The 27,008-nt window shown below is 41.3% G+C and overlaps 1 protein-coding gene across 7 annotated transcripts in view; it reads right to left on the bottom strand.

The window, feature by feature from the left end:
• Positions 1–505: 505 nt before the first annotated feature.
• Positions 506–27,008, bottom strand: part of EPB41 (erythrocyte membrane protein band 4.1) — a 207,941-nt gene continuing 181,438 nt past the window's right edge. For 4 of the 7 annotated variants that reach the window (XM_007461822.1, XM_007461824.1, XM_007461818.1 and 1 more), the window contains 5 exons: positions 25,048–25,176; positions 12,746–12,847; positions 4,347–4,427; positions 2,142–2,246; positions 506–1,486 (listed from right to left, as the gene is read on the bottom strand). In XM_007461822.1, the coding sequence (XP_007461884.1) occupies positions 2,148–2,246; positions 4,347–4,427; positions 12,746–12,847; positions 25,048–25,176 (411 nt within the window). In that variant the 3' untranslated portion in view covers positions 506–1,486; positions 2,142–2,147. Of the gene's footprint in view, positions 1,487–2,141; positions 2,247–4,346; positions 4,428–12,745; positions 12,848–25,047; positions 25,177–27,008 lie in introns of those variants that run through there. The other 3 variants (XM_007461823.1, XM_007461825.1, XM_007461819.1) reach the window with 3 other exon arrangements.

Genomic DNA, 27,008 nt, shown 5'->3' with positions numbered 1-27,008 from the left:
TCACTGCCCTGGAGCCCCCAGCCACTGCTCACTGGGACCCACTGTCCACCTCAGGAAGCTCACTTTCTGTCCTAGAATCAGGATTCTAAGAACTTGTAGGTAGATCTGTTTGTGGGAAGCAAGCTGGAAGATCAGAGAAGCCCTACTGAATAAAAATGTCCCCTAATCTTTACCAGGAATAGTGGAATTGGGGACATCAGTCCTCATTTTCAAAAACAAAAACAAAAACAAAAAATTAAACCCAAACCCACCACAAACATCAAGCCACAAAACCTGACAGACCTCAGATGGCAAGTGGGGATTAGTGGAGCTGGTGTTTGTACCCCTTGTCAAGTGGGGTTTTGTGGGGAGCGTGGCCCCTAAAAGCCAATTCCCACGCTCCAGAAGGGTATCTGCAGGCAGGGGCCTGTCTGGACCATGATCGCCTCCTCTCTCAGTCACATCCTCTCTCACCCCAGGATTAAAGAGAGAGGCTCAGGGATGTTCTCCTGGAAATACTTCTTAGCAGGATCCAACTGAGGTAAACTCCACCACTCCCCTGTGTGAAGTGCACATTCCCAGAACTAGAAAACCTTTAAAAAAATCTCGTCAACTTTCTTTGTCCAAATCAACACTAAAAATGTGCGGTCAGTGCTTTTGGCCCAAAGTGCCTATTTTTCTGTGAGTTTTGGTCTCTCCTGAGATGGGAGGTGGGGGGAGCACTTAGCAGAGCCACTGCTTCTGATGAGGTAAAAGGGGAGGGAGGGCAGGAAGGTGAAGGCCACAGATATGTTCAAACATTCACAGTATCAGATATATCTGAAGCAACTTCTTATGTCTTTGATCTAAAGAAGCTCCAAAAAGAAAGAACAGGAGAGAGGAAGGAAAAAAATACTACATTCTTAGCAGAGGCCTCTGCCTCACCATACCACCCTCAGCAAAGGGACAGGGACATCTTCCTGGGGTCTCTGGATCAGGGCAGCCGCCCTGCCTGACATTCTGATAAAGTTCCATCACTGGCTCTGAGAAAGGGCTGGTTTATGAAGTTTCTGCTGCCATCTAAAGGGTATAAACTAGGGGAGGAGCAGGGAAGCCCCATTAAGCTGGCTCTGTCCCCCAACACAGCTGACAGAGTCATTGGAGGATTTCCCGAAGAATGCTGTGGACCCTGTCAGTATAAATGGGGAGAGGCTGGGCTGAAGGGGTTACAAACCACCCCATAAAAAAACAAAAGGCTCTTTAAAAACAGTCCAAAGAGTGAAAAGTTGAACAATTTCTGGTATCACAATATAGAAAAATGTATTCAAAAGGATCAGTGATATCTAGAAGACTTTCTTGGTATAAACTCCAAATAGAAAATGAAATTGCTTTTCTGGTGGTTTAGAATCAATCATTTTAAAAGTCTGAAGTCTGACTATTGCAGGCTAGCTTCTTTATCTTTCTGCTGGTTTTCTCTGGGACGGGAGATGGGCAGGGAGTCGGGGGAGGGGGGAGGGTAAGACAGTTCCTAGAGGAAAGAAAGAAGCAAAGTTTTAAAATCCCGCAAAGGAGACAGCTACCCAGTCCCAGTTCCAAGTTCTTGTGGCCACAAGTGACAATCAGGGCCTGAGCGGTTTTACAGGGCCCCGTCCTACCTGGTGATTGATGGCTTCTTCAAGTTACTTGTAAACTACTTGTAGGCATGACTTTATCTGGAACCCTGGCTCCCAGAAAGCAGCTATCCTGCTTCCAACTCTCTAGTCTGGCCCCAGAGCTTCAGCCCTTTCTTTCCTATCCCCCAAACCCTCATTTCCAGACATCTAGCGCAGCTTTTCTTGGTTTTGTTCCTCTCCTCTGGCCCTCCCAGGTCTAGGCTCAGAGAGACCTGTGACAGCAGAGAGTAGAGCGGCAGGGAGAAGTGGGGGGAGGGGAGGTGGAGAAGCAGGAGGATGCGTGAAGATTCAGGAGGTGGGTGGGATTTACATCCACGCTTGGTGTATCTCTTCCACCCCATCACTGCTGGCACCGCTGAGGGCAGGAGGAGACCTAGCTGCTCTAGTTGGAGCCAGATACTTAATGACCTCTCACATCCTCCTCCTCAGCCTTCCTCTGCCTTCGGTTTATCAAGTCCCAGTGTGGACACCTCTGGGGGGATGACTCCACTACACAAGCACAGCCCATACCTGAGCTCACTCCTCAGAGATCTCGGTTTCCTGATGGACGACCACCTTGGTCACTGACATGTCTGGGTGCTGCTCCTTTGCCTCCTTGATGGCCTGTACGAGGACCTGAGAAAGACAGAAACAACGTCCATCAGGCAGAAAGCAGCCTGGCTGGTGAAAAAGGCAGGAGTCATAGGACACCATTTCTCTGGGAAGTTCAATCTTTCTGTCTACAGAACCAGAGCAGCATGTAGGCTAAGCCAAGCTGATGATGGCCGTACCCACCCTATCCTGCTTAGGGAGGCTCCTGGACTAAAAACACAGACACAGGGAAAGCTTAGAGCTGTCTTCAAGGAATCAGGGAGGGCCTTGAGGGGTGACAGCCTGGGTGGCTCTGGGAAGATTCACTCAAGAAAGGGAGTCTAAAGAACAAAGTGAAATCTGTGTTCAGCGTAGGGTAACCGGGAAGCTCAGGACAGGAGAGGAAAATAGCGAAGCATGCTACAAAAAGGAAGAGATGTCTTTGGCTAAAGTAGAGACAAGAAAGGAAGAAAGAGTGGGAGGGCCCATGACATGCCACATACTGGCCTAAGTACATTACTTATTATTATTTACTTGATCTTCACAACAACTCAATGAATTAAGGCAGTATCCTTCATTTCATATTTTAGACGTGGAAACCGAGGTTCAGTGGTTAAAGTGCTTAACGTTTCACAGCTAGTAAATAACACAATGGGGATTTTCACTTAAGTCTATCAGACTTTCCTCTTTGCCACACTGTTTTTTAGTTTCAGAGGGAGGTGGAAGGGATGACGACCCTATTTTAGTATCTGGAGGAGTTTTGATCATTTTAGAAAAGCTGAAGGGAGCAGAGGGAAAGTCAAAGAAGAACAATGACACGACTACTCCTCTTGGGCTGCAAGTCGCTGAGCCTCGAGCTCAGAGCACCCCAAGGTGGAAGAGCACAACAAAGCCTTTGGGGGATGGCGGCATGGGATTCTCAGTGACAGGCCTCCCACTTGGGCTTTTGGCAGCCTTGTTGCTGGGCCCCTCAGCCCGGTGTTCTCAGCTGTAAGTCTCAACCCTGCTACCAAGGGAACTGTCAGCACTGCCACTCAGTCTATTTTTTCTTTTTAAGGCACTCAGCATATCAGCATAAAGGCCACAGAACTATTGCTCCAGCACTCCTGTCAATGATTCCAGAAGCATTTACATGCAGTCTCTTCCACCCCTGCTTTTCTGTAGCTCTACTGTTCTAACCTCACCCAGCAGAGAATTGGGAACATTAATCCTGACCTTATTATTTGCTAATTGCTCGAAGCACACAATTAGCACCTAATTAACATAAAAGCATAGAATTTTAGCACTCAGAGGGCCCAGAAATTAGCTAGATCAACCTACTCTCTTTTAGTAGAGAACAAAAAAAAAATATGGGAGGTAAAGTGATTTGCCCAGGGTCATACAACAAGTTAGTGATAGATCTAGGACAGAAATTAAGTTCCAGGTCTCCTGAGTTCCAGCGCATGACACTGTGTCCCCTCTAGCTCGCCCCTCTGAGTGTAGAGACCACATCTTGGTTTGATATCATCTACTGTCTCCAGCACAGGTTTGGGTACATGATATCCCCTGAACAGCAACAGCTCTATTTACTTGGAGCCCACCACATGCCCCACAATGTACATCTGTATCTCACTTGATTCTCACAACAACCTTGAAGGAAGATGCTATCTTATAGATGAGGAAACAGAGGCCTAGGGAGTTAGGGCTAGAATATGGTAAGAACTAGGATTTGAGTGTAAAGCCCATGTTCTTTGCATTACACTTCCCAGCTTCTCCAACCTACGGCCCCCGCCCCAAGGCCTCAGTGATCTGACTCCCTTTGTCCTTCTTCTCGATTAAGAGCTAGCTAAGGAGCCCCCTTGGAGATAAAGCTGCTATCTTTTTTTTTTTTTTTTTTTTTTTTGCAGTACGTGGGCCTCTCGCTGTTGTGGCATCTCCCGTTGCGGAGCACAGGCTCCGGATGTGCAGGCTCGGTGCTCTGTGGCACGAGGGATCTTCCCCGGACCGGGGCATGAACCCGTGTCCCCTGTATCGGCAGGCGGACTCTCAACCACTGCGCCACCAGGGAAGCCCCGTAAGCTGTTATCTTTTGCAAGCCAATTTTGGTGTCCATCAGTGATCCTGCCCCAGAAACCTCTCCCGTGCCCAGGATCTCAGCATTCCCACCTGATCATGGTCAATATCGCCGTCTCCTGTGATCACAATTCTCTTTTCAATCCGGGTCTCTGAAATCCCACCTTTTACAGTCTGAAACAAAAGGGAGGTGACCATATGAGAACGAAAGAAAGAAAAACCCAAACAGCAAAACAAAACAACAGCAAGAAATTAGTCTGAAAACTATACTCCAAATTTTAATCTGCTGCCAGGTCCTGATTAGGGTAGCTTTCTCACACACTTGTTCAAAATCTTGGCTGGACCTGCTAAAATGAGCACACGCCTATTCCTTAGTATTGCTAAAACCTTTAATAAGCTAAACAGAAAGTCATAATTCTCTATTATCTATTTTTACCTTTTTCTTCCTCCCAAACACCAAAGAATTTCTGTGAGTAAACAAAACAGGTGTTCCTTTTTGCTCTTTTCCTATATATTTTGATTGTTTTCAAGAAGCAAACAAATCAGAAGACTATGAACAAAAAATGTCATGCAGCTTGAAATTAGACTCTTTATTTTCAAACCTCTTCACATGACTGATGTCAAAAGACCCTCAAATAATCCCCCCAGGGTAGGTAGGTTTCCCTGCTTCACAGATGAGGAAACCATGGTCTAGACATATTAAGTAACTGGCTTCCAGTCATCTGTGTGTTGATGATGGAGCTTGGTCAACAATCTAGATTTCTTATTTACAAGAAAACGCTTTTTCATCTAGTGCTACCACAAACATGGATTGTCTCTGATTTTCTGGGAGTAGTTCCAATTTTAGATACTTTGTCCCTCTTGCCCCCATAAACAATATTCTAATAATTTCAAGATTTCAGCATCCAAACTACAGTTCCCATGGCCTTGATCCTGGACATGACATAAAAATTCTTTGTGAGACCCTGAGTTCTGATTTTTGGCTTGGAAAATATGGTTGCTTAATAATGCCAACAACACCTGCCCTTAAACTGACTTTTTTTAAAATAGATCTTTATTGGAGTATAATTGCTTCACAATACTGTGTTAGTTTCTGTTGTACAACAAAGTGAATCAGCCATATGCATACATATATGCCCATATCCCTCCCACCCTCCCTATCCCACCCCTCTGGGTCATCGCAAAACACGGAGCTGATCTCCCTGTGCTATGCTGCTGCTTTCCACTAGCTAACTAGTTTACATTCGGTAGTGTATATATGTTGATGCTACTCTCACTTCTCCCCAGCTTCCCCTCCCCCCACTGCATCCTCAAGTCCATTCTCTATGTCTATGTCTTTATTCCTGCCCTGCCATTAGATTCATCAGTACCATTTTTTTTTTTTTTTAGATTCCATATATATGTGTTAGCATACAGTATTTTTTTTCACTTTCTGACTTACTTCACTCTGTATGACAGACTCTAGGTCCATCCACCTCACTACAAATAACTCAGTTTCATTTCTTTTTATGGCTAACATTCCATTGTATATATGTGCCACATCTTCTTTATCCATTCATCTGTCGATGGACATTTAGGTTGTTTCCATGCTCTGGCTATTGTAAATAGTGCTTCAGTGAACACTGTGGCACATGTCTCTGTTTTTTTGTTATTTATTTATTTATTTATTTTTGGCTGTATTGGGTCTTTGTTGCTGCACTCAGGCTTTCTCTAGTTGCACAGAGTGGGGCTACTCTTTGTTGAGGTGTGTGGGCTTCTCATTGCGGTGGCTTCTTTTGCTGTGGAGCACGGGTTCTAGGTACATGGGCTTCAGTAGTTGTGGCACATGGGTTCAGTAGTTGTGGCTCAGGGACTCTAGAGCACAGGCTTGGGCTTAGTTGCTCCATGATGTGGGATCTTGCTGGACCAGGGCTTGAACCCATGTCTTCTGCATTGGCAGGCATATTCTTAACCACTGCGCCACCAGGGAAGTCCCCGTGTCTCTTTTTGAATTATGCTTTTCTCAGGGTATATGCCCAGTAGTGGGACTGCTGGATCATAGGGTAGTTCTTTTTTTTAGTTTATTAAGGAACCTCCATACTGTTCTCCATTGTGGTTGTTCAATTTACATTCCGACCAACAGTGGAGGAGGGTTCCCTTTTCACCACACCCGTTCCAGCATTTATTGTTTCTAGATTTTTTGATAATGGCCATTCTGACCAGTGTGAGGTAATACCTCATTGTAGTCTTGATTTGCATTTCTCTAATAATAAGTGATGTTGAGCATCTTTTCATGTGCCTCTTGGCCATCTGTATGTCTTCTCTGGTGAAATGTCTATTTAGGTCTTCCACCTATTTTTTAATTGAATTGTTTGGTTTTTTTTGTATTGAGCTCCATGAGCTGGTTGTATATTTTGGAGATTAATCCTTTCTTTTCTTTTTCTTTTTTTTTTTTTGCAGTACACGGGCCTCTCACTGTTGTGGCCTCTCCCGTTGTGGAGCACAGGCTCCGGATGCGCAGGCTCAGCGGCCATGGTTCACGGGACCAGCTGCTCCGCGGCATGTGGGATCCTCCCAGACCGGGGCACGGACCCGCGTCCCCTGCATCGGCAGGCGGACTCGCAACCACTGTGCCACCAGGGAAGCCCAGGAGATTAATCCTTTGTCCGTTGTTTCATTTGCAAATATTTTCTCCTATTCTGAGGGTTGTCTTTTCGTCTTGTTTATGGTTTCCTTTGCTGTGCAAAAGCTTTTAAGTTTACTTAGATCCCATTTGTTTATTTTTGTTTTTATTTCCATTTCTCTAGGAGGTGGGTCAAAAAAGATCTTGCTGTGGTTTATGTCAAAGAGTGTTTTTCCTATGTTTTCCTCTGAGTTTTATAGTGTCTGGTCTTACATTTAGGTCTTTAATCCATTTGGAGTTTGTTTTGTTTTTGAGTTTATTTTTGTGTATGGTATTAGGGAGTGTTCTAATTTCACTCTTTTACATGTAGCTGTCCAGTTTTCCCAGCACCACTTATTGAAGAGACTGTCTTTTCTCTGTTGTATGTTCTTGCCTCCTTTGTCAAAGATAAGGTGACCACATGTGCGTGGGTTTATCTCTGGGCTTTCTATCCTGTACCATTGATCTATATTTCTGTTTTTGTGTCAGTACCATACTGTCTTGATTACTGTAGCTTTGTAGTTTAGTTTGAAGTTGGGGAGCCTGATTCCTCCAGCTCTGTTTTTCTTTCTCAAGATTGCTTTGGCTATTTGGGGTCTTTGTGTCTCCATACGAACTGTAAAGTTTTTTGTTCTAATTTTGTGAAGAATGCCATTGGTAGTTTGATGGGGATTGCATTGAATCTGTAGATTGCTTTGGGTAGTATAGTCATTTTCACAATATTGATTCTTCCAATCCAAGAACATGGTATATTTCTCCATCTGTTTATGTCATCTTTGATTTCTTTCATCAGTGTTTTATAGTTTTCTGAGTACAAGTCTTTCACCTCCTTAGGTAGGTTTATTCCTAGGCATTTTATTCATTTTGTTGCGATGGTAAATGGGATTGTTCCTTAATTTCTCTTTCTGATTTTTCCTTGTTAGTGTATAGGAATGCCAAAGATTTCTGATTTTTTTTTTTTTATGTTCCTTATCTTAGTAGAAATTCTTTCAGTTTTTCACCATTGAGAATGATGTTTGCTGTGGGTTTGTCGTATATGGCCTTTATTATGTTGAGGTAGTTTCCCTCTATTCCCATTTTCTGGAGAGTTTTTATCATAAATGGATGTTGAATTTTGTCAAAAGCTTTTTCTGCATCTATTGAGATGATCATATGGTTTTTATTCCTTAATTTGCTAATATGGTGTACCACATTGATTGATTTGTGTATATTGAAGAATTCTTGCATCCCTGGAATAAATCCCACTTGATGATGGTGTATGATCCTTTCAATATGTTGTTGGATTCTGTTTGCTAGTATTTTGTTCAGGATTTTTGCATCTATGTTCATCAGTGATATTGGTCTGTAATTTTTTTTGTGATATCTTTTTCTGGTTTTGGTTTCAGGGTGATGGTGGCTTCGTAGAACGAATTTGGGAGTGTTCCTCCCTCTGCAATATTTTTGGAGAGTTTGAGAAGGATTGGTGTTAGCTCTTCTCTAAATGTTTGATAGAATTCGGCTGTGAAGCCATCTGGTCCTGGACTTTTGTTTGTTGGAGGATTTTTAATTACAGTTTCAATTTCATTACTTGTGATAGGTCTATTTATATATTCTAATTCTTCCTGGTTCAGTCTTGGAAAATTGTACCTAAGAATTTGTCCATTTCTTTGTGGTTGTCAATTTTATTGGCATATAGTTGTTTGTAGTAGTCTCATAATCCTTTGTATTTCTGTGGTGTGATTTCTGTGTGTGTATTGTGTGGTGTGATTTCTCCTTTTTCATTTCTCATTTTATTGATTTGTATCCTCTCCCTCTTTTTCTTGATGAGTCTGGCTAAGGGTTTATCTATTTTGTTTATCTTCTCAAAGAACCATCTTTCAGTTTTATTGATCCTTGCTACTGTTTGCTTCATTTCGATTTCATTTATTTCTGCTCTGATCTTTATGATTTCTTTCCTTCTACTGACTCTGGGTTTTCTTTGTTCTTCTTTCTCTTGTTGATTTAAGTGTAGGGTTAGGTTATTTATTCGAGATTTTCCTATTTCTTAAGGTGAGATTGAATTGCTATAAACTTCCCTCTTAGAACTGCTTTTGCTGCATCTCATAGGTTTTGGGTCACTGTGTTTTCATTGTCATTTGTTTCTATGTATTTTTAAATTTCTTCTTTGATTTCTTCAGTGATGTCTTGGTTATTTAGTAACACATTTTTTAGCCTCCAAGTATTTGTGGTTTTTACATTTTTTTTCCCTGTAGTTGATTTCCAATTTCATAGCATTGTGGTCAGAAAAGATACTTGATATGATTTCAATTTTCTTAAATTTTCCGAGGCTTGATTTGTGACCCAGTGTGATCTATCCTGGAGAATGTTCCGTGTGCACTTGAGAAGAAAGTGTACTCTTCCACTTCCGGGTGGAATGTTCTATAAATATCAATTAAATCTACCTGGTCTATTGTATCATTTAAATCTTGTGTTTCCTTAGTTATTTTCTGTTTGGATGATATGTCCATTGGTGTAAGTGGGGTGTTAAAGTCCCATACTATTATTGTGTTACTGTCTGTTTCCACTTTCCTGGTTGTTAGCATTTGCCTTATGTATTGAGGTGCTCCTATGCTGGGTGCATAAACATTTATAATTGTTATATCATCTTCTTGGATTGATCCCTTGATCATTATGCTGTGTCCTTCCTTATCTCTTGCAACAGTCTTTATTTTAAAGTCTATTTTATCCGATACGAGTATTGATACTCCGGCTTTCTTTTGATTTCCATTTGCATGGAATATCTTTTTCCATCTCCTCATTTTCAGTCTGTACATGTCCCTAGGTCTGAAGTGGGTCTCTTGTAGACAGCATATATATGGGTCTTGTTTCTGTATCCATTCAGCCAGTCTGTGTCTTTTGGGTGGGGCATTTAATCCATTTACATTTAAGGTTATTATCAATATGTATGTTCCTATTACCATTTTCTCTTTTTTTAATTTATTTATTTTATATATTTATCTTTGGCTGCATTGGGTCTTCATTGCTGCGCACGGGCTTTCTCTAATTGTGTCAACAGGCTTCTCATTGTGGTGGCTTCTCTTGTTGCACAGCATGGGCCCTAGGTGTACAGCCTTCAGTAGTTGTGGCACGTGGGCTCAGCAGCTGTGGCTCAAAGGCCCTAGAATGCAGGCTCAGTAGTTGTGGCACACAGGCTTAGTTGCTCTGCGGCATGTGGGATCTTCCCGTACCAGGGCTTGAACCCGCATTCCCTGCGTTGTCAGGCAGATTCTTAACCACTGCACCACCAGGGAAGCCTCCTATTACCATTTTCTTAATTGTCTGGGGTTTGTTTTTGTGGGTCCTTTTCTTCTCTTGTGTTTCCCACCTAGGGAAGTCTCTGTAGCATTTGTTGTAAAGCTGATTTGGTGGTGCTGAATTCTCTTAGCTTTTGCTTGTCTGAAAAGCTTTTGATTTCTCCCTTGAATCTGAATGAGATACTTGCTGGGTAGAGTAATCTTGGTTGTAGGTTTTTCTCTTTCATCACTTTAAATATATCCTGCCACTCCCTTCTGGCCTGCAGAGTTTCTGCTGAAAAATCAGCTGATAACCTAATGGGGATTCCTTTGTGGGTTATTTTTGGTTTTTCCCTTGCTGCTTTTAATATTTTTTCTTTGAATTTAATTTTTGTTAGTTTGATTAATATGTGTCTTGGTGTGTTTCTCCTATGGTTTATCCTGTATGGGACTCTGTGCTTCCTGGATTTGGGTGACAATTTCCTTTCCTATGTTAGAGAAGTTTTCCACTATAATCTCTTGAAATATTTTCTCAGACCCTTTCTATTTCTCTTCTTCTTCTGGGACCCCTATAATTCAAATGTTGGTGCATTTAGTGTTGTCCCAGAGGTCTCTGAGACTGTCTTCAATTCTTTTCATTCTTTTTTCTTTATTCTGCTCCTCGGCAGTTATTTCCACCATTCTGTCTTCCAGCTCACTTATTCATTCTTCTGCCTCAGTTATTCTGTTATTGATTCCTTCTAGTGTATTTTTCATCTCAGTTATTGTGTTGTTCATCTGTTTGTTTGTTCTTTAGTTCTTCCAGATCTTTGTTAAACATTTCTTGTATTTTCTCAATCCGTGCCTCCATTCTATTTCCGACATTCTGGATCATCTTTACTATCATTACTCTGATTTCTTTTTCAGGTAGATTGCCTATTTTCTCTTCATTTATTTGGTCTTGTAGGTTTTTACCTTGCTCCTTCATCTGTGACATATTTTTTTGCTGTCTCATTTTTTTTTTTTTAAGTGGTGCGCGGGCCTCTCACTGCTGTGGCCTCTCCCATTGCGGAGCACAAGCTCCAGACGCGCAGGCTCAGCAGCCATGGCCCATGGGCCCAGCCACTCCGCGGCATGCGGGATCCTCCCAGACTGGGGCACGAACCCATGCCCCCTGCATTGGCAGGTGGACTCTCAACCACTGCGCCACCAGGGAAGCCCTGCTGTCTTATTTTTTATTTTCTTTTTTTTATGAGTGGGGTTGTGTTCCTGTCTTACTGGTTGTTTGGACTGAGGCTTCCAACACTGGAGTTTGTAGGCTGTTGGGTAGAGCTGGGTCTTGGTGCTGAGATGAGGACCTCAGGGAGACCTCATTCTGATGAATGTTCCCTGGGGTCTGAGGCTCTCTGTTAGTCCAGTAGTTTGGACTCAGAGCTCCCACCGCAGGAACTTCAGCCCGACCCCTGGCTCGTGAACCAAGATCCCGCAAGCCCATGCCAGGCGGCCAAAAAAAAAGGAGAACAATAACAAAGTAAAAAATAAAATTAGATGAGGAAACTAACAGATATGTTAGAAAAAAAATAAAAATAAAAATATAGATGAAACAACAACTGGAAGGTAAAACAGAACCACAATAGTAAAAAAGAGGAGAAAAAAAAAAAGTGGAAAAAGGCCTTGGCTGTGGAGGGCGGGCCTAAGCAGGGGCGAGGTTTGGGTGGTGGGTGGGGCCTATGCTTAGGACCCACAGGGCTGGAAAAGGCCCTGGGAAGGAGGGAGGCGTGGTGAGGCCTAGGCTCAACAGAACAGAAGGGGCCCCTTGCCCCCTGCCTCCTGCTTCTGGTCTCAGAGGGCAGTGAACCCCCCTGGCTTCCTGGGCTCGAGTGGGCGGGGCAAACGCCCTTCGCTCCTTTCCTCCCCTCCGGTCCTGGAGGGCCCCTCCCGCCTGCCTCTCCTGGCCTCCCTCCTACGACCCCAGGGCCTTTTCCAGCCCAGAGGGGACCTCTGAGGGCGTAGGACCCGCCCGAGAGCCAGGCAGCCTTCTCCGGTCCATTGGGCAGGGGAAACGCTGGGCATGCTCCCCGCTGACCTGAGCCCCCGAGGGTCCCTCCAGGCATCGGAACCCCTCCCCCTGCTCAGCCACCCCTGAGGGGCGCTGGTCCTGGCCAGCCTCCACTTCTCCTCCCCGCTCAGTCTCCCCACATCCTACCGGTTCGCTTGGGGGTTCTTCCCATCTCCTAGGGCATCGGGGTCCCGCACCAGCATTCGGCAGGCGCCCTAGTTGTGGCGAGACGCGAACTCTGCGTCTGACTTTTTAAACTGAATTTTTAGGCTGACCTCCACAGCCAAACAGGGGACTCACTGACCAGGGAGACAGACGAATGTGTAAAGAGAACAACCACATGTGACTTTAATGAGACCACGAAGTAGACAGGGATGCTCAGGGTCTCCCTGGGTTTATTGCTGGGGAAAGCAACACGGCCTTTCCACCCTGGACACTGGGAAAAATTTGGCTCAGTAGGGAAGAAGCTGAAAACCCTTGCTTATGGACCAGGGTTCTTGCAGAGAGGCAGCAAGCTTGGCATGCCCCTGCATTTCAGAAGGAATTTCTAGCTGTCTGTTACCTTGGTAATTTGAGTTGTGGTGGTGCTGCTGGTGGTCTCAGATGTGATGGTCTGAGCTGTCAGCAAGACTCCTGGGTCCAAGTCCCCGTTGCTGTCGTCAGTCTGCAGAAGGAGACACAACTCATCACCATGCCTCTCGGGAAACCTCATGGGCAAATGTTGTAGATGCAGCTTTGCTCTGCAGCTGCACGTTCTAAAGCAAAAACCCAATTCCCTTACAGTGATCTCTTAATTAATAAAATTAATCCCCTGGGAACAAAGCTCCTTCTAAAATAGTTGGACAAGTCCAGTTTCCCCAGCATTGGGTCAGTGACAGGAGTGGATGAGAAAAAGGAGGCAGGAGTGTAACCACAGGTTCAACAAGAGTGACAATAACTATGCACATGTATACAGCATTTTATAGCTCATAAATGGCTTTCAAAACTTTATCTTTTTTGATGCTTACACAAGCCATATGAATATAAATAGAAAAGGCAGAAACTTATTAGCACTCCCAGGTAAGACTCAGGCTCAGAGAAAGTGAATGATTTGCCCAAGGACTCAAAACTACTGGTATTGTATACTGACTCAGAGGGGCATTTAGAGAATTGCGATTATTTTCATAAAGAATTCTGCAGCAAGCAATGTGCTAGGTTACCATCCTTCTCCATCTCTTTATATAAGTCATTTGCATTATAAGCAGAGGCCTCCAACTTTTTTATGAGCAGGGCCACATGTCATTGAGCCAAAACTTTGAGATACTGTGGGGAGGGCAGAAGGAGAAGAGAATTAGGAAAGAGAAGAGTCCCTGTGGCTGGATTCACTTCCAGGTAGGAATATGGACAAAACAAAGAGAGGGAACATGATTGTGTCACCTAAGTCTTTCATACATGTCACCCTCATACCAGGCATATTATTGGCTAGTTTACTAACACTTTCTTCAGCCCAGACATATTTATCTACCTTAGATTCAGACTCAGCTAACATTTATTGCACTTGTACTATATGCCAAGCACATAATGCAACTGTTACCTCAATCACACCTCTCAGTATCTGAAGTAGGTACTATTATTATACTCACTGTATAGTTCAGAAAAGTGAGGTCCAGAGAGGTTAAATAATTTTCCAAAGGGATTTCCCTGGTGGTCCAGTGGTAAAGAATCCACCTTCTAATTCAGAGGATGCGGGTTTGATCCCTGGTCAGGGAACTAAGATCCCACATGCCACAGGGCAACTAAGCCCACGCGCCACAACTACTGAGCTCGTGCACCTCAACTAGAGAGCCCACGTGCAACAAACTACAGAGCCCATGTGCCCTGGAGCCTGCACACCACAACTAGAGAGAAGCCCATGTGCTGCAACAAAAGTTCCAGTGTGCCACAACTAAGACCCAATGCAGCCAAAAAAGTAAAAGTAAATTAATTAATTAAATAAAATAAAAAGAAACCTTAAAAAATAATAATTTGCCAAGGTTCTATGCTAATAAGTGCTTGAACTAGGACTGAGGGCAAAGACTTCCTGTCTGAAGACTGGGGCTCAGGTCCCAGCTCAGACAGTGGTTGGCTGTGGAACCTTGGGCAAGTCATTCTGACTTTTCTGAGCTTTAGTTTTCTCATTTTTATAACAGGCTACCCTGTAAGATGTGCTCTGCCTCCACTGTAGCACTGCTGTGAAGATCAAAAGAGATTTTAGAAATAAAAGTACATTATAAGTTGTTACTAAGAATTTGTGTGCCAGTATATACACAATGGACTATTAACCATTAAAAAGAATGAAATAATGCCATTTGTAGCAACATGGACGGAGGTAGAGATTATCAAGTGAAGCAAGTCAGACAGGAAAAGACACATACCATATGATATCACTTATATGTGGAATCTAAAAAAATGATACAAATGAACTTATTCACAAAACAGAAATAGGCTCACAGACATAGAAAACAAACTTATGGCTACCAAAGGGGAAAGCGTTGGGGGGAGGGATAAATTAGGAGTTTGGGATTAAAATATACACACTATTATATATAAAATAACCAACAAGGACTTACTGTATAGCATAGGGAACTATACTCAATATCTTGTAATAACCTATAATGGAAAAGAATCTAAAGAACAGATATATACATGTATGTGTAACTGAATCACTTTGCTGTACACCGAAACACAACATTGTAAATCAACTATACTTCAATAACAATTTTTTTAATCCAAAAAAAAAAAAAAAAAAAGAATTTGCGTGCCAAAAGGGCTAAACCTTTTTGAAAAGCTCCTCCTCTACTAAACCTAAGAATCTATTTTTTTCTACCTCCCGCCCATCCCCTTCCTCCTCCTTTTCTGTCTCTGAAGAAGGTGGAAGAGGGAGGAGACATTGTTATGATTTCCAACTTAACACTCTTCCCACATGGGGGCTCTTTTCTTACCAGTGTTTTCTCAAAATGGTACTGTTGCTTATAAAGTTAACCATCCCTTTATCCTATGACACAGCAGTTCCACTCTTAGGTGTTTACCCAAGGTAAGTGAAAACATATGTCCACAGAAAGACTTGCACATGAATGTTTAAAGCAGCTTTATCCATATTTGCCCCCAACTGGAATCAACTCAACTGTCCATCAACAAATGAAAGGATAAACAAACTGCGGTATATTCATACAATGGAATACTACTCAACAATAAAAAACAGTGAACTATGGATTCATATAACATGGATGAATCTGAAATACATGTTCAGACACAAAAGGGTATGACTGTATACTTCCATTTATATGAAGTCCAAGAATAGGTAAAACTAAGCTATGATAACAGAAATCAGAGCAGTGGCTGCCTAGACTGGGATAGGGATGGACTGGCAAAGGCTATGAAGAAAGTTTCAGGAGTGATGAAAAATGTTCTGAACCCAAATGTGTCTTGGTTACACAGGTAGATGCATTTGTCAAAAACAAAAAAAATTGAACTCTTGGGCTTCCCTGGTGGCGCAGTGGTTGAGAGTCCGCCTGCCGATGCAGGGGACACGGGCTCATGCCCCGGTCCGGGAAGATCCCACATGCAGCGGAGCGGCTAGGCCCGTGAGCCATGGCCGCTAAGCCTGCGCGTCCAGAGCCTGTGCTCCGCAATGGGAGAGGCCACAACAGTGAGAGGCCTGAGTACAGCAAAAAAAAAAAAAAAAAAGGTTCTCAGGTTTACTTGTCTGGAAAGATAATAAAAACACAAAAAGAAATAATGATAGTAAATAAATAATAATAATAGCAAATAATTATCTGGTGCTTATTATGTGCCAGGCACTTTTTTCTACAAATTATTTACAGCATACTGCACTGAGCTTTTTCATTTACCAGTTTATCACGTAGATATTCCCAGCAGAAGCTTTTAAAAATAACTGTAAAGCATTACCTTAATGGGATGTACTATAATTTATTTAACCTGCTCCCTATTGATGGACATTTAGATTGTTTCCATGGTAGTGTCAACTTAATTTGAAATGCACATTGTGAAACTCACATTTTATGTACATCAACTCATTTATTCCTCTCAACAACCCTATGAGGTACAACTATTATTAGCCTCATTTTACAACTGAGGCACACAGTGATTCAGTAACTTGACTGCACACTAGTAAGTGATGGAGCAGGTTCAAACCCAGGAAATCTAATTCCAAAGTCAATACTTTTCCTCACTATACTCCACTGTCTAGTCAATAAGAAGTAATTTGTATCTTGGCTGACTGTCTTAGATGTATAACAATATAATATCTACCATTTTGGAATAGCCACTATGTGCCAGGCAAATATTATCTTTATCTCAGTGACCTTAAGAAGGTATTTTTCAGAAGAGAAAGCTAAGGCTCAGAGGTTAAGTGACTTGCTGAAGGTCATGAAACTAGCAAGTGTTGGAATGAAGATCCAGGTCTCTCTAACTCCAAAGCCCACATGCTTTATCTGGTACTTCATAATGCCTCTGTATTTCTCTTACATGCTAGGATATTTAAAAATGACTGCTGCCTTTCCCTTTTTTGTAGGGGCTATACTCAAACCAAACATGGGCTTCTGTGGTCAGGATGGCCCTAACAACTTTTTTAATAATTTATTTTGAACTATTAAAAACATTTTTTTTTGATATGCACATGCTACAAAGTTTTAAATCTTTAAAATGGAGATCAATGAAATGTTGGTCTCCCTCCCACTGCTAACCACAGCCTGCATCCCAGGCCTCTGCATCCCAGGCCACCACTGGTGGTTTTTTGTTTTTGTTTTTGTTTTTCTAAGTACCCATTCAGAGTTAGTATATTCACATATAAGCCAATTCATACATAGCTGTACATACAACCCTTTTCCCTCCCATAAACAGTAGCATATTATTTATACCATATTGCACTGCAGTTTTTCATTTACCGATTTATCACGTAGATTATTCCCATCAGAAGCTTTTTTTAATGGCTGCACAGAATTGCCTTAATTGGATGTACCATAATTTACAAACATGTTCCCTACTGATAGACAGTTAGGTTGTTTCCATGGTAGTGACAACTTAAAGGGTTCCCTCCCATCTGCCAGTACTTTTTTTCTAAACATCCCTGGCTCATTGTGTGCACAATCTTAAAGGAATGTCCCCAGACTTCCTTTGTAGTCCGCTTCACTGCCAAGTCCTGTTCATCCATCACTGTCTCTCCTGACGCAGCTCTTTCTTCTTGTTTCCTCAGGCTACACCTCAGTTCTTCACAAGCAACCCTCCAGACTTCCCGTAGCCGTATTCCTGTCTCTAGGCAGCCTCTCCTTTAATAGGTGCAGCATACAGCTTTAGGAACCATCTTCCAAAACCACTGCTTTAATTAGGCCACTTTATCACCACTGCCAGAAAACTTGAAGCAACCTCTCATTATTTACCAAACTCAAATTCTACATTCTAGACCACAAGAGAGAGACACGGGAAGTATACTAACGTTAACTGAATGTCTATGAACGCACCAAAAGCTTTACTGACATCATTTCACTTCATCCTCCCTCAAATCTTGCAGTGGTATGTAGTATTATCCCCATTTTACACACAGGAAACAGAGGCTTACAGAGATGAGCGATTTGTTTAAAGTTATCCAGCTAGTACATGGTTGAGCTAGGATACAAATTCTACTTGTCTAATTGCAAAGTAAGTGCTTTTAATTGGCAAGTTACACTGCTTCCTAAAGGTGGATATCATCATCCAGTTTACGGTGATGTGAGGATTAACTGAAAGGATTCAATGTGAAAACACCCAGCCAGAGCTCCATGTAGCTGTCTCCTTCCCATCATGCAGGCTTCAGCTAAAATGTCACTTTCTCAGAGAGGATTTTCGTGACTATTCTAGCCCCAAAATAGCAACTTTTCATGTTATTCCACATTGTCTAACTCTTGATCCTATTTAATTTCTTTATAGCACTTATCACTGTCTGAAATTCATACATTTATGTGTTTTATTGCCTGTCTCTCCTGACTAGAATGTCAGTTCCAGAGCATAGGGCCTGTGTCCACCCTGTACACTGCTTTGGCCTAACGTATAAATGCTCAACAAATATTTGTTGCAGTAATGAATTAACAGCTCAGTTTATAGAAGGAAAAGTTTCTCTCAATTTTGGCATCTGTGAATAAGAAAGAAAAGAAAAACAACTCAGAGGGCAGGCAGCAGAAGCAAGAAGAACAACAATCCCGCAACCTGTGGGACAAAAGCCACATTCACAGAAAGATAGACAAGATGAAAAGGCAGAGGGCTATGTTCCAGATGAAGGAATAAGATAAAACCCCAGAAGAACAACTAAATGAAATGGAGATAGGCAATCTTGCAGAAAAAGAATTCAGAATAATGATAGTGAAGATGATCCAGGACCTTGGAAAAAGAATGGAGGCAAAGATAGAGAAGATGCAAGAAATGTTTAATAAAGATCCAGAAGAATTAAAGAACAAACAAACAGAGATGAACAATACAATAATTGAAATGAACACTACACCAGAAGGAATCAATAGCAGAATAACTGAGGCAGAAGAACGGATAAGTGACCTGGAAGACAGAATGGTGGAATTCACTGCTGTGGAACAGAATAAAGAAAAAAGAATGAAAAGAAATGAAGACAGCCTAAGAGACCTCTGAGACAACATTAAACGCAACAATATTCGCATTATAGGGATCCCAGAAGGAGAAGAGAGAGAGAAAGGACCCGAGAAAATATTTCAAGAGATTATAGTTGAAAACTTCCCTAACTTGGGAAAGGAAATAGCTACCCAAGTCCAGGAAGTGCAGAGAGTCCCGAGAAGAGAGAGAGAAAGGACCCGAGAAAATATTTCAAGAGATTATAGTTGAAAACTTCCCTAACTTGGGAAAGGAAATAGCTACCCAAGTCCAGGAAGTGCAGAGAGTCCCACACAGGATAAACCCAAGGAGAAACACGCCAAGACACATAGTAATCAAATTGGCAAAAATTAAAGACAAAGAAAAATTATTGAAAGCAGCAAGGGAAAAACGATAAATAACATACAAGTGAACTCCCATAAGGTTAACAGCTGATTTCTCAGCAGAAACTCTACAAGCCAGAAGGGAGTGGCATGATATACTTAAAGTGATGAAAGGGAAGAACCTACAACCAAGATTACTCTACCCAGCAAGGATCTCGTTCACATTCTATGGAGGAATCAAAACCTTTACACACAAGCAAAAGCTAAGAGAATTCAGCACCACCAAACCAGCTCTACAACAAATGCTAAAGGAACTTCTCTAAGTGGGAAACACAAGAGAAGAAAAGGACCTACAAAAAAAGCCCCCAAACAATTAAGAAAATGGTAATAGTAACATGCATATTGATAATTACCTTAAACATGAATGGATTAAATGCTCCAACCAAAAGACACAGGCTTGCTGAATGGATACAAAAACAAGACCCATATATATGCTGCCTACAAGACACCCACTTCAGACATAGGGACACATACAGACTGTAAGGGGATGGAAAAAGATATTCCATGCAAATGGAAATCAAAAGAAAGCTGGAGTAGCAATACTCATATCAGATAAAATAGACTTTAAAATAAAGAATGTTACAAGAGACAAGGAAGGACACTACATAATGATCAAGGGATCAATCCAAGAAGAAGATATAACAATTATAAATATATATGCACCCAACATAGGAGCACCTCAATACATAAGGCAACTGCTAACAGCTATAAAAGAGGAAATCGACAGTAACACAATAATAGTGGGGGACTTTAACACCTCACTTACACCAATGGACAGATCATCCAAACAGAAAATTAATAAGGAAACACAAGCTTTAAATGACACAATAGACCAGATAGATTTAATTGATATTTATAGGACATTCCATCCAAAAACAGCAGATTACACTTTCTTCTCAAGTGCACACGGAACATTCTCCAGGATAGATCACATCTTGGGTCACAAATCAAGCCTCAGTAAATTTAAGAAAATTGAAATCATATCAAGCATCTTTTCTGACCACAACGCTATGAGATTAGAAATCAATTACAGGGAAAAAAACGTAAAAAACACAAACACATGGAGGCTAAACAATACGTTACTAAATAACCAAGAGATCACTGAAGAAATCAAAGAGGAAATCAAAAAATACCTAGAGACAAATGACAATGAAAACACGATGATCCAAAACCTATGGGATGCAGCAAAAGCAGTTCTAAGAGGGAAGTTTATAGCAATACAAGCCCACCTCAAGAAACAAGAAAAATCTCAAATAAACAATCTAACCTTACACCTAAAGGAACTAGAGAAAGAAGAACAAACAAAACCCAAAGTTAGCAGAAGGAAAGAAATCATAAAGATCAGAGCAGAAATAAATGAAATAGAAACAAAGAAAACAATAGCAAAGATCAATAAAACTAAAAGCTGGTTCTTTGAGAAGATAAACAAAATTGATAAACCATTAGCCAGACTCATCAAGAAAAAGAGGGAGAGGACTCAAATCAATAAAATTAGAAATGAAAAAGGAGAAGTTACAACAGACACCGCAGAAATACAAAGCATCCTAAGAGACTACTACAAGCAACTCTATGCCAATAAAATGGACAACCTGGAAGAAATGGACAAATTCTTAGAAAGGTATAACCTTCCAAGACTGAACCAGGAAGAAATAGAAAATATGAACAGACCAATCACAAGTAATGAAATTGAAACTGTGATTAAAAATCTTCCAACAAACAAAAGTCCAGGACCAGATGGCTTCACAGGTGAATTCTATCAAACATTTAGAGAAGAGCTAACACCCATCCTTCTTAAACTCTTCCAAAACACTGCAGAGGAAGGAAAACTCACAAAAACTCATTCTATGAGGCCACCATCACTCTGATACCAAAACCAGAAAGATACTACAAAAAAAGAAAATTACAGACCAATATCACTGATGAATATAGATGCAAAAGTCCTCAACAAAATACTAGCAAACAGAATCCAACAACACATTAAAAGGATCATACACGATGATCAAGTGGGATTTATCCCAGGGATGCAAGGATTCTTCAATATATGCAAATCAATCAATGTGATACACCATAGTAACAAACTGAAGAATAAAAACCATAAGATCATATCAATAGATGCAGTAAAAGCTTTTGACAAAATTCAACACCCATTTAAACTCTCCAGAAAGTGGACATAGGGGGAACGTACTTCAACATAATAAAGGCCATATATGACAAACCCACAGCAAACAGCATTCTCAATGGTGAAAAACTGAAAGCATTTCCTTTAAGATCAGGAACAAGACAAGGATGTCCACTCTCACCACTATTATTCAACATATTTGGAAGTCCTAGCCACAGCAATCAGAGAAGAAAAAAGAAATAAAAGGAATACAAATTGGAAAAGAAGAAGTAAAACTGTCACTGTTTGCAGATAAAGAATCCTAAAGATGCCACCAGAAAACTACTAGAGCTAATCAATGAATTTGGTAATGCTGCAGAATACAAAATTAATGCACAGAAATCTCTTGCATTCCTATATACTAATGATGAAAAATCTGAAAGAGAAATTAAGGAAACACTCCCATTTACCATTGCAACCAAAAGAATAAAATACCCAGGAATAAACCTACCTAGGGAGACAAAAGACCTGTATGCAGAAAACTATGACACTGATGAAAGAAATTAAAGATGATACCAACAGATGGCGAGATATACCATGTTCTTGGATTGGAAGAATCAATATTATGAAAATGACTATACTACCCAAAGCAACCTACAGATTCAATGCAATCCCTATCAAATTACCAATGGCATTTTTTACAGAACTAGAACAAAAAATCTTAAAATTTGTATGGAGACACAAACGACCCTGAATAGCCAAAGCAGTCTTCAGGGAAAAAAATGGAGCTAGAGGAATCAGACTCCCTGACTTCAGACTGTACAACAAAACTACTGTAATCAAGACAATATGGTACTGGCACAAAAACAGAAATATAGATCAATCGAACAGGATAAAAGCCCAGAGATAAACCTACGCATCTATGGACAACTAATCTGTGACAAAGGAGGCAAGGATATACAGTGGAGAAAAGACAGTCTCTTCAATAAGTGGTGCTGGGAAAACTGGACAGCTACATGTTAAAGAATGAAATTAGAATGCTCCCTAACACCGTACACAAAAATAAACTCAAAATGGATTAGAGACCTAAATGTAAGACCGGGCACTATAAAACTCTTAGAGGAAAACATAGGAAGAAGACACTTTGACATAAATCACAGCAAGACCTTTTTTGATTCACCTCCTAGAGTAATGGAAATAAAAACAAAAATAAACAAGTGGGAACTAATGAAACTTAAAAACTTTTGCACAGCAAAGGAAACCATAAACAAGACGAAAAGACAACCCTCAGAATGGGAGAAAATATTTGCAAACGAATCAACAGACAAAGGGTTAATCTCCAAAATATATAAACAGCTCATACAGCTCAAAATTAAAAAAACAAACAACCCATCCAAAAATGGGCAGAAGACCTCAATAGACATTTCCCAAAGACATAGAGATGGCCAAGAAGCACATGAAAAGCTGCTCAACATCACTAATTATTAGAGAAACGCAAATCAAAACTACAATGAGGTATCACCTCACACCAGTTAGAATGGGCATCATCAGAAATCTACAAACCACAAATGCTGGAGAGGGTGTGGAGAGAAGGGAACCCTCTTGCACTGTTGGTGGGAATGTAAATTAATACAGCCACTATGGAGAACGGTATGGAGGTTCCTTAAAGAACTAAAAATAGAATTACCATATGACCCAGCAATCCCACTACTGGGCATATACCCAGAGAAGACCATGATTCAAAAAGACACATGCACCCCAATGTTCATTGCAGCACTATTTACAATAGGCAGGTCACGGAAGCAACCTAAATGCCCATCGACAGACGAATGGATAAAGAAGGTGTGGCACATATATACAATGGAATATTACTCAGCCATAAAAAGAAACGAAATTGAGCTATTTGTAATGAGGTGGATAGATCTAGAGTCTGTCATACAGAGTGAAGTAAGTCAGAAAGAGAAGGACAAATACCGTATGCTAACACATATATATGGAATTTAAGAAAAAAAAATGTTATGAAGAACCTAGGGGTAAAACAGGAATAAAGACAGAGACCTACTGGAGAACAGACTTGAGGATATGGGGAGGGGGAAGGGTGAGGTGTGTTAGGGCGAGAGAGAGACATGGACATATATATACTAACAAACGTAAGGTAGATAGCCAGTGGGAAGCAGCCGCATGGCACAGGGAAACCGGCTCGGTTCTTTGTGGCTGTCTGGAGGGGTGGGATAGGGAGGGTGGGAGGGAGGGAGACAAAGAGGGAAGAGATATGGGAACATATATATACGTATAACTGACTCACTCTGTTATAAAGCAGAAACTAACACACCATTGTAAAGCAATTATACCCCAATAAAGATGTTAAAAAAAAAAAAAAAGATGTGGTACATATACACAATGGAATATTACTCAGCAATAAAAAGGAATGAAATTGGGTCATTGTTGAGACGTGGATGCATCTAGAGACTGTCATACAGAGTGAAATAAGTCAGAAAGAGAAAAACAAATATCGTATATTAACGCATATATGTGGAACCTAGAAAATGGTACAGATGAACTGGTTTGCAGAGCAGAAATTGAGACACAGAAGTAGAGAAAAAAACATATGGACACCAAGAGGGGAAAGCGGCATAGGGTGGGGGTGGTGGTATGATGAACTGGGAAATTGGGATTGACATGTATAGACTGATGTGTATAAAATGGATGACTAATAAGAAAAAAAAAATATATATATATATATATATATATATATATATATTAAAAAAAAAAAGAAAAACAACTCAACACAAGCAACCCAAGCTCATTCAAATTACTAACAATGAAGGAGAAATATTACTAAAAGTAGGAAGTAAACAAAAATTTTAAGTACTAAATTCTTACATGATCTTAAATTTAATTGTAATAAATTGATTATAATTATTATAGCTGTTTCTTATTTACACTTTCAGGCGTGGTGCTCAAGTTGATTCCATACAGTACTGTATTTTATATAAGCTTTACAACAGAATCATTAAGTAGATACTAACATCATGCAGGTGGAGGTGGGGGGGGCATCAGGGCTCACAGACGTTCAACCACTTGTTTAAGTTAGCAAATGAAGAAGCTGGGACCTGGGGCTTCTCTGGTGGCACAGTGGTTAAGAATCCACCTGCCAATGCAGGGGACATGGGTTCGAGCCCTGCTCCGGGAAGATCCCACATGCTGCCCTGATCCAGGAATATTCCACATGCTGCGGAGCAACTAATCCCGCGAGCCACAACTACTGAGCCCACGTGCTACAACTACTGAAGTCCACACGTCTAGAGCCTGTGCTCCGCAACGAGAGAGGCCACCGCAATGAGAGGCCTGCGCACCACGGCAAGGAGGGGCCCCTGTTCACCACAACTATAGAGGGCCCGCGCACAGCAATGAAGACCCAACACAGCCAAAAATAAATTAATTAATTAGATAAATTTTTTAAAAAGCTGGGACCTGAACTCAGGTTTGTTTGACCCAAAGCCCATGTTATCAACCATTACATTAGACTGCTTTCCCTAACTGAATTGGGTGGATATAAGCAATCAGATCCAAGATAATGTTGCTTTTGAAAAAGTATTTTGGGACATCTTGAGATCAGTAATCTCTTCTGAAAAGAACTGCCCCAGAAAAGCCTAGCATTATTTGCAGCAAGTGATTAGCAACCTTGTGAAGAAAGGTTATTTATCATGTTTACTGTAGTCTTTGGTTCTGAAACATCAAACTGTGTCCTACCTGGGCAGCCTCATAAGTGATGGTCTTGGTCTCAGTGTGGACTATAGGGACGTCTTTGGTTGGAATTTCACTTTTCACAGCACTGGCAGTGTCTGAGATGGTGACGGTCTGAGTCTTCACCAGGGGAGGCTGTGAAGCAGTAAAGAAACAGAGTTACCGGAGTCTTCTGAAGGCTGTGGAGAACTAACCTTCTGACATTGAGCTGATCAAAGTGATTGCTCTAATCAAGCAAAGGGCTAGCTCAATCTTTGCCCAAGACTTGGACACTATTCCAAAGTAGCCCTGACAAGGTGTTAAATCATGAAAGATATTAAAGAACAGCATTACCATAATCACTTTCATATGCTTAATGGAAAGCTATGATATCAGACAGTTACGATTGGTGATATAAAACACTTCAGACTGACCTTCAGAATTTGAATATAAAACTACTTGCCAAATAGCACTCACTTTTGTTTGTCCTTGTGACTGTACCATTAAAATTAAGAAAATCAGCCACATTTCCTCCCCTATGTACAAATGGTACATGAAATAGCAGTGGCATCGGAACACATTACCCTGGAATTCATTAACTTCTTTCAAATCAATGTCAGACATTCACTTTGGAGTTATTGAAAAGAAACAGTATTTGGAAAACTGGAGAGAAAATAATCAGTTCTACCACCACCTGGTGATTAATCTCAGAATTTCAGAAGAATGAACATGAGCGAAATACCAAAGGTTTCTTGGCCATCAGCTCACCTTCTCCAAGACTATAAATCACCCTAAAACTACCATTTGATTGTGGTAAAGTTAATTATGGCCATCCACCTTAGCATAGGAGATTAGTACCTACAATCATGGAAGCTCCCGTGAGCGGGGTCAGTGGGAGTGGTGGGCTGCGCTATGTGGCTGCAATACACAAAAAATTATTTGGGGCCTGACTCCTTATTTAAAAAGTCAGTTACCCCTTGTAATTAAGAGTATTTGAATTTTTTGAGCAGGGTCTCAGAACACTGAGGGCTCCTCATCACAGAAGTCTCAGAAATTCACCTCTTTACACAGCCCATACTTGAGCAAGGAAAAGAGGAACATACTTACACCAGCTTCATAAACAGCTGGAGTTTACCCCCGAGAGTTTTGTTAAGTCAACAGGGGAGAGAGCATTTCTAGCCTTGGTGTTAGTGACTCTGAATAAATTTCTTTGTAGTAATCAAGGACTTCAATTTTATTCTGTGATTTTGAAAAAAAGCCAAGAGGCTACTACCCTCACCACTGCCACCACCACCACCTCCTCCACAGAATAGATTCTGGCCCTCTCCCAAAGTGAGTCATTAGGTCTGCACGATTGAATCAGTTACTACCTGGAAACTTCGAATGAGGGTGGGGAACTGGTTACCCACACGAGAGTCAAGAAATGATCCATTTTGCTCTCCAACAGGCTCTCCTGGTATAAAATGTTCTTCACTACTCTCTGCTTTTTTTTCAGCAAGTTGCAGCTGAGAGGAAGCTGGTGATATTGAGGACTTTAAGGCACTGGCCTGTTCCTCCACTCCTACACATTCCCCACTTGGACCTCTCGACATTTCCTTAATATCAAGATAGCCAGTTGCCCCCTGATCCTTCTCTTCCGTCTCCTTGCTGCTTATGGAGAGGGAGCCAAAGTCAAAGTTTTGTGGAGACTCCAACGGGGTAGTCATTTGGCTCTTACTAGGAATTACTGAATGCTTGGGGCCCTCCCATTCAGAGTCAGGGTTGGTAGATGGCCCCTTGCTCATGGCAGCCACCTCCTCTGTGCGAATACCATTTATATTCTACAAATGAATGAACACACACAAAAGCAAGAAGATTAGGAATTCGTGGGAAATACAGTGAACTCTGAGAATCAACAATGATTTCTAAGAGGTCTCAAAAATATTAATACTGGGCTTCCCTGGCGGCGCAGTGGTTGAGAGTCCGCCTGCCGATGCAGGGGACGCGGG

The sequence above is a fragment of the Lipotes vexillifer genome, unplaced genomic scaffold (genome assembly GCF_000442215.2).
Source record: "Lipotes vexillifer unplaced genomic scaffold, Lipotes_vexillifer_v1.1 scaffold699, whole genome shotgun sequence".
Lineage (NCBI taxonomy): Eukaryota > Metazoa > Chordata > Mammalia > Artiodactyla > Lipotidae > Lipotes > Lipotes vexillifer.
This window is presented reverse-complemented; position numbering and strand designations above follow the sequence as displayed.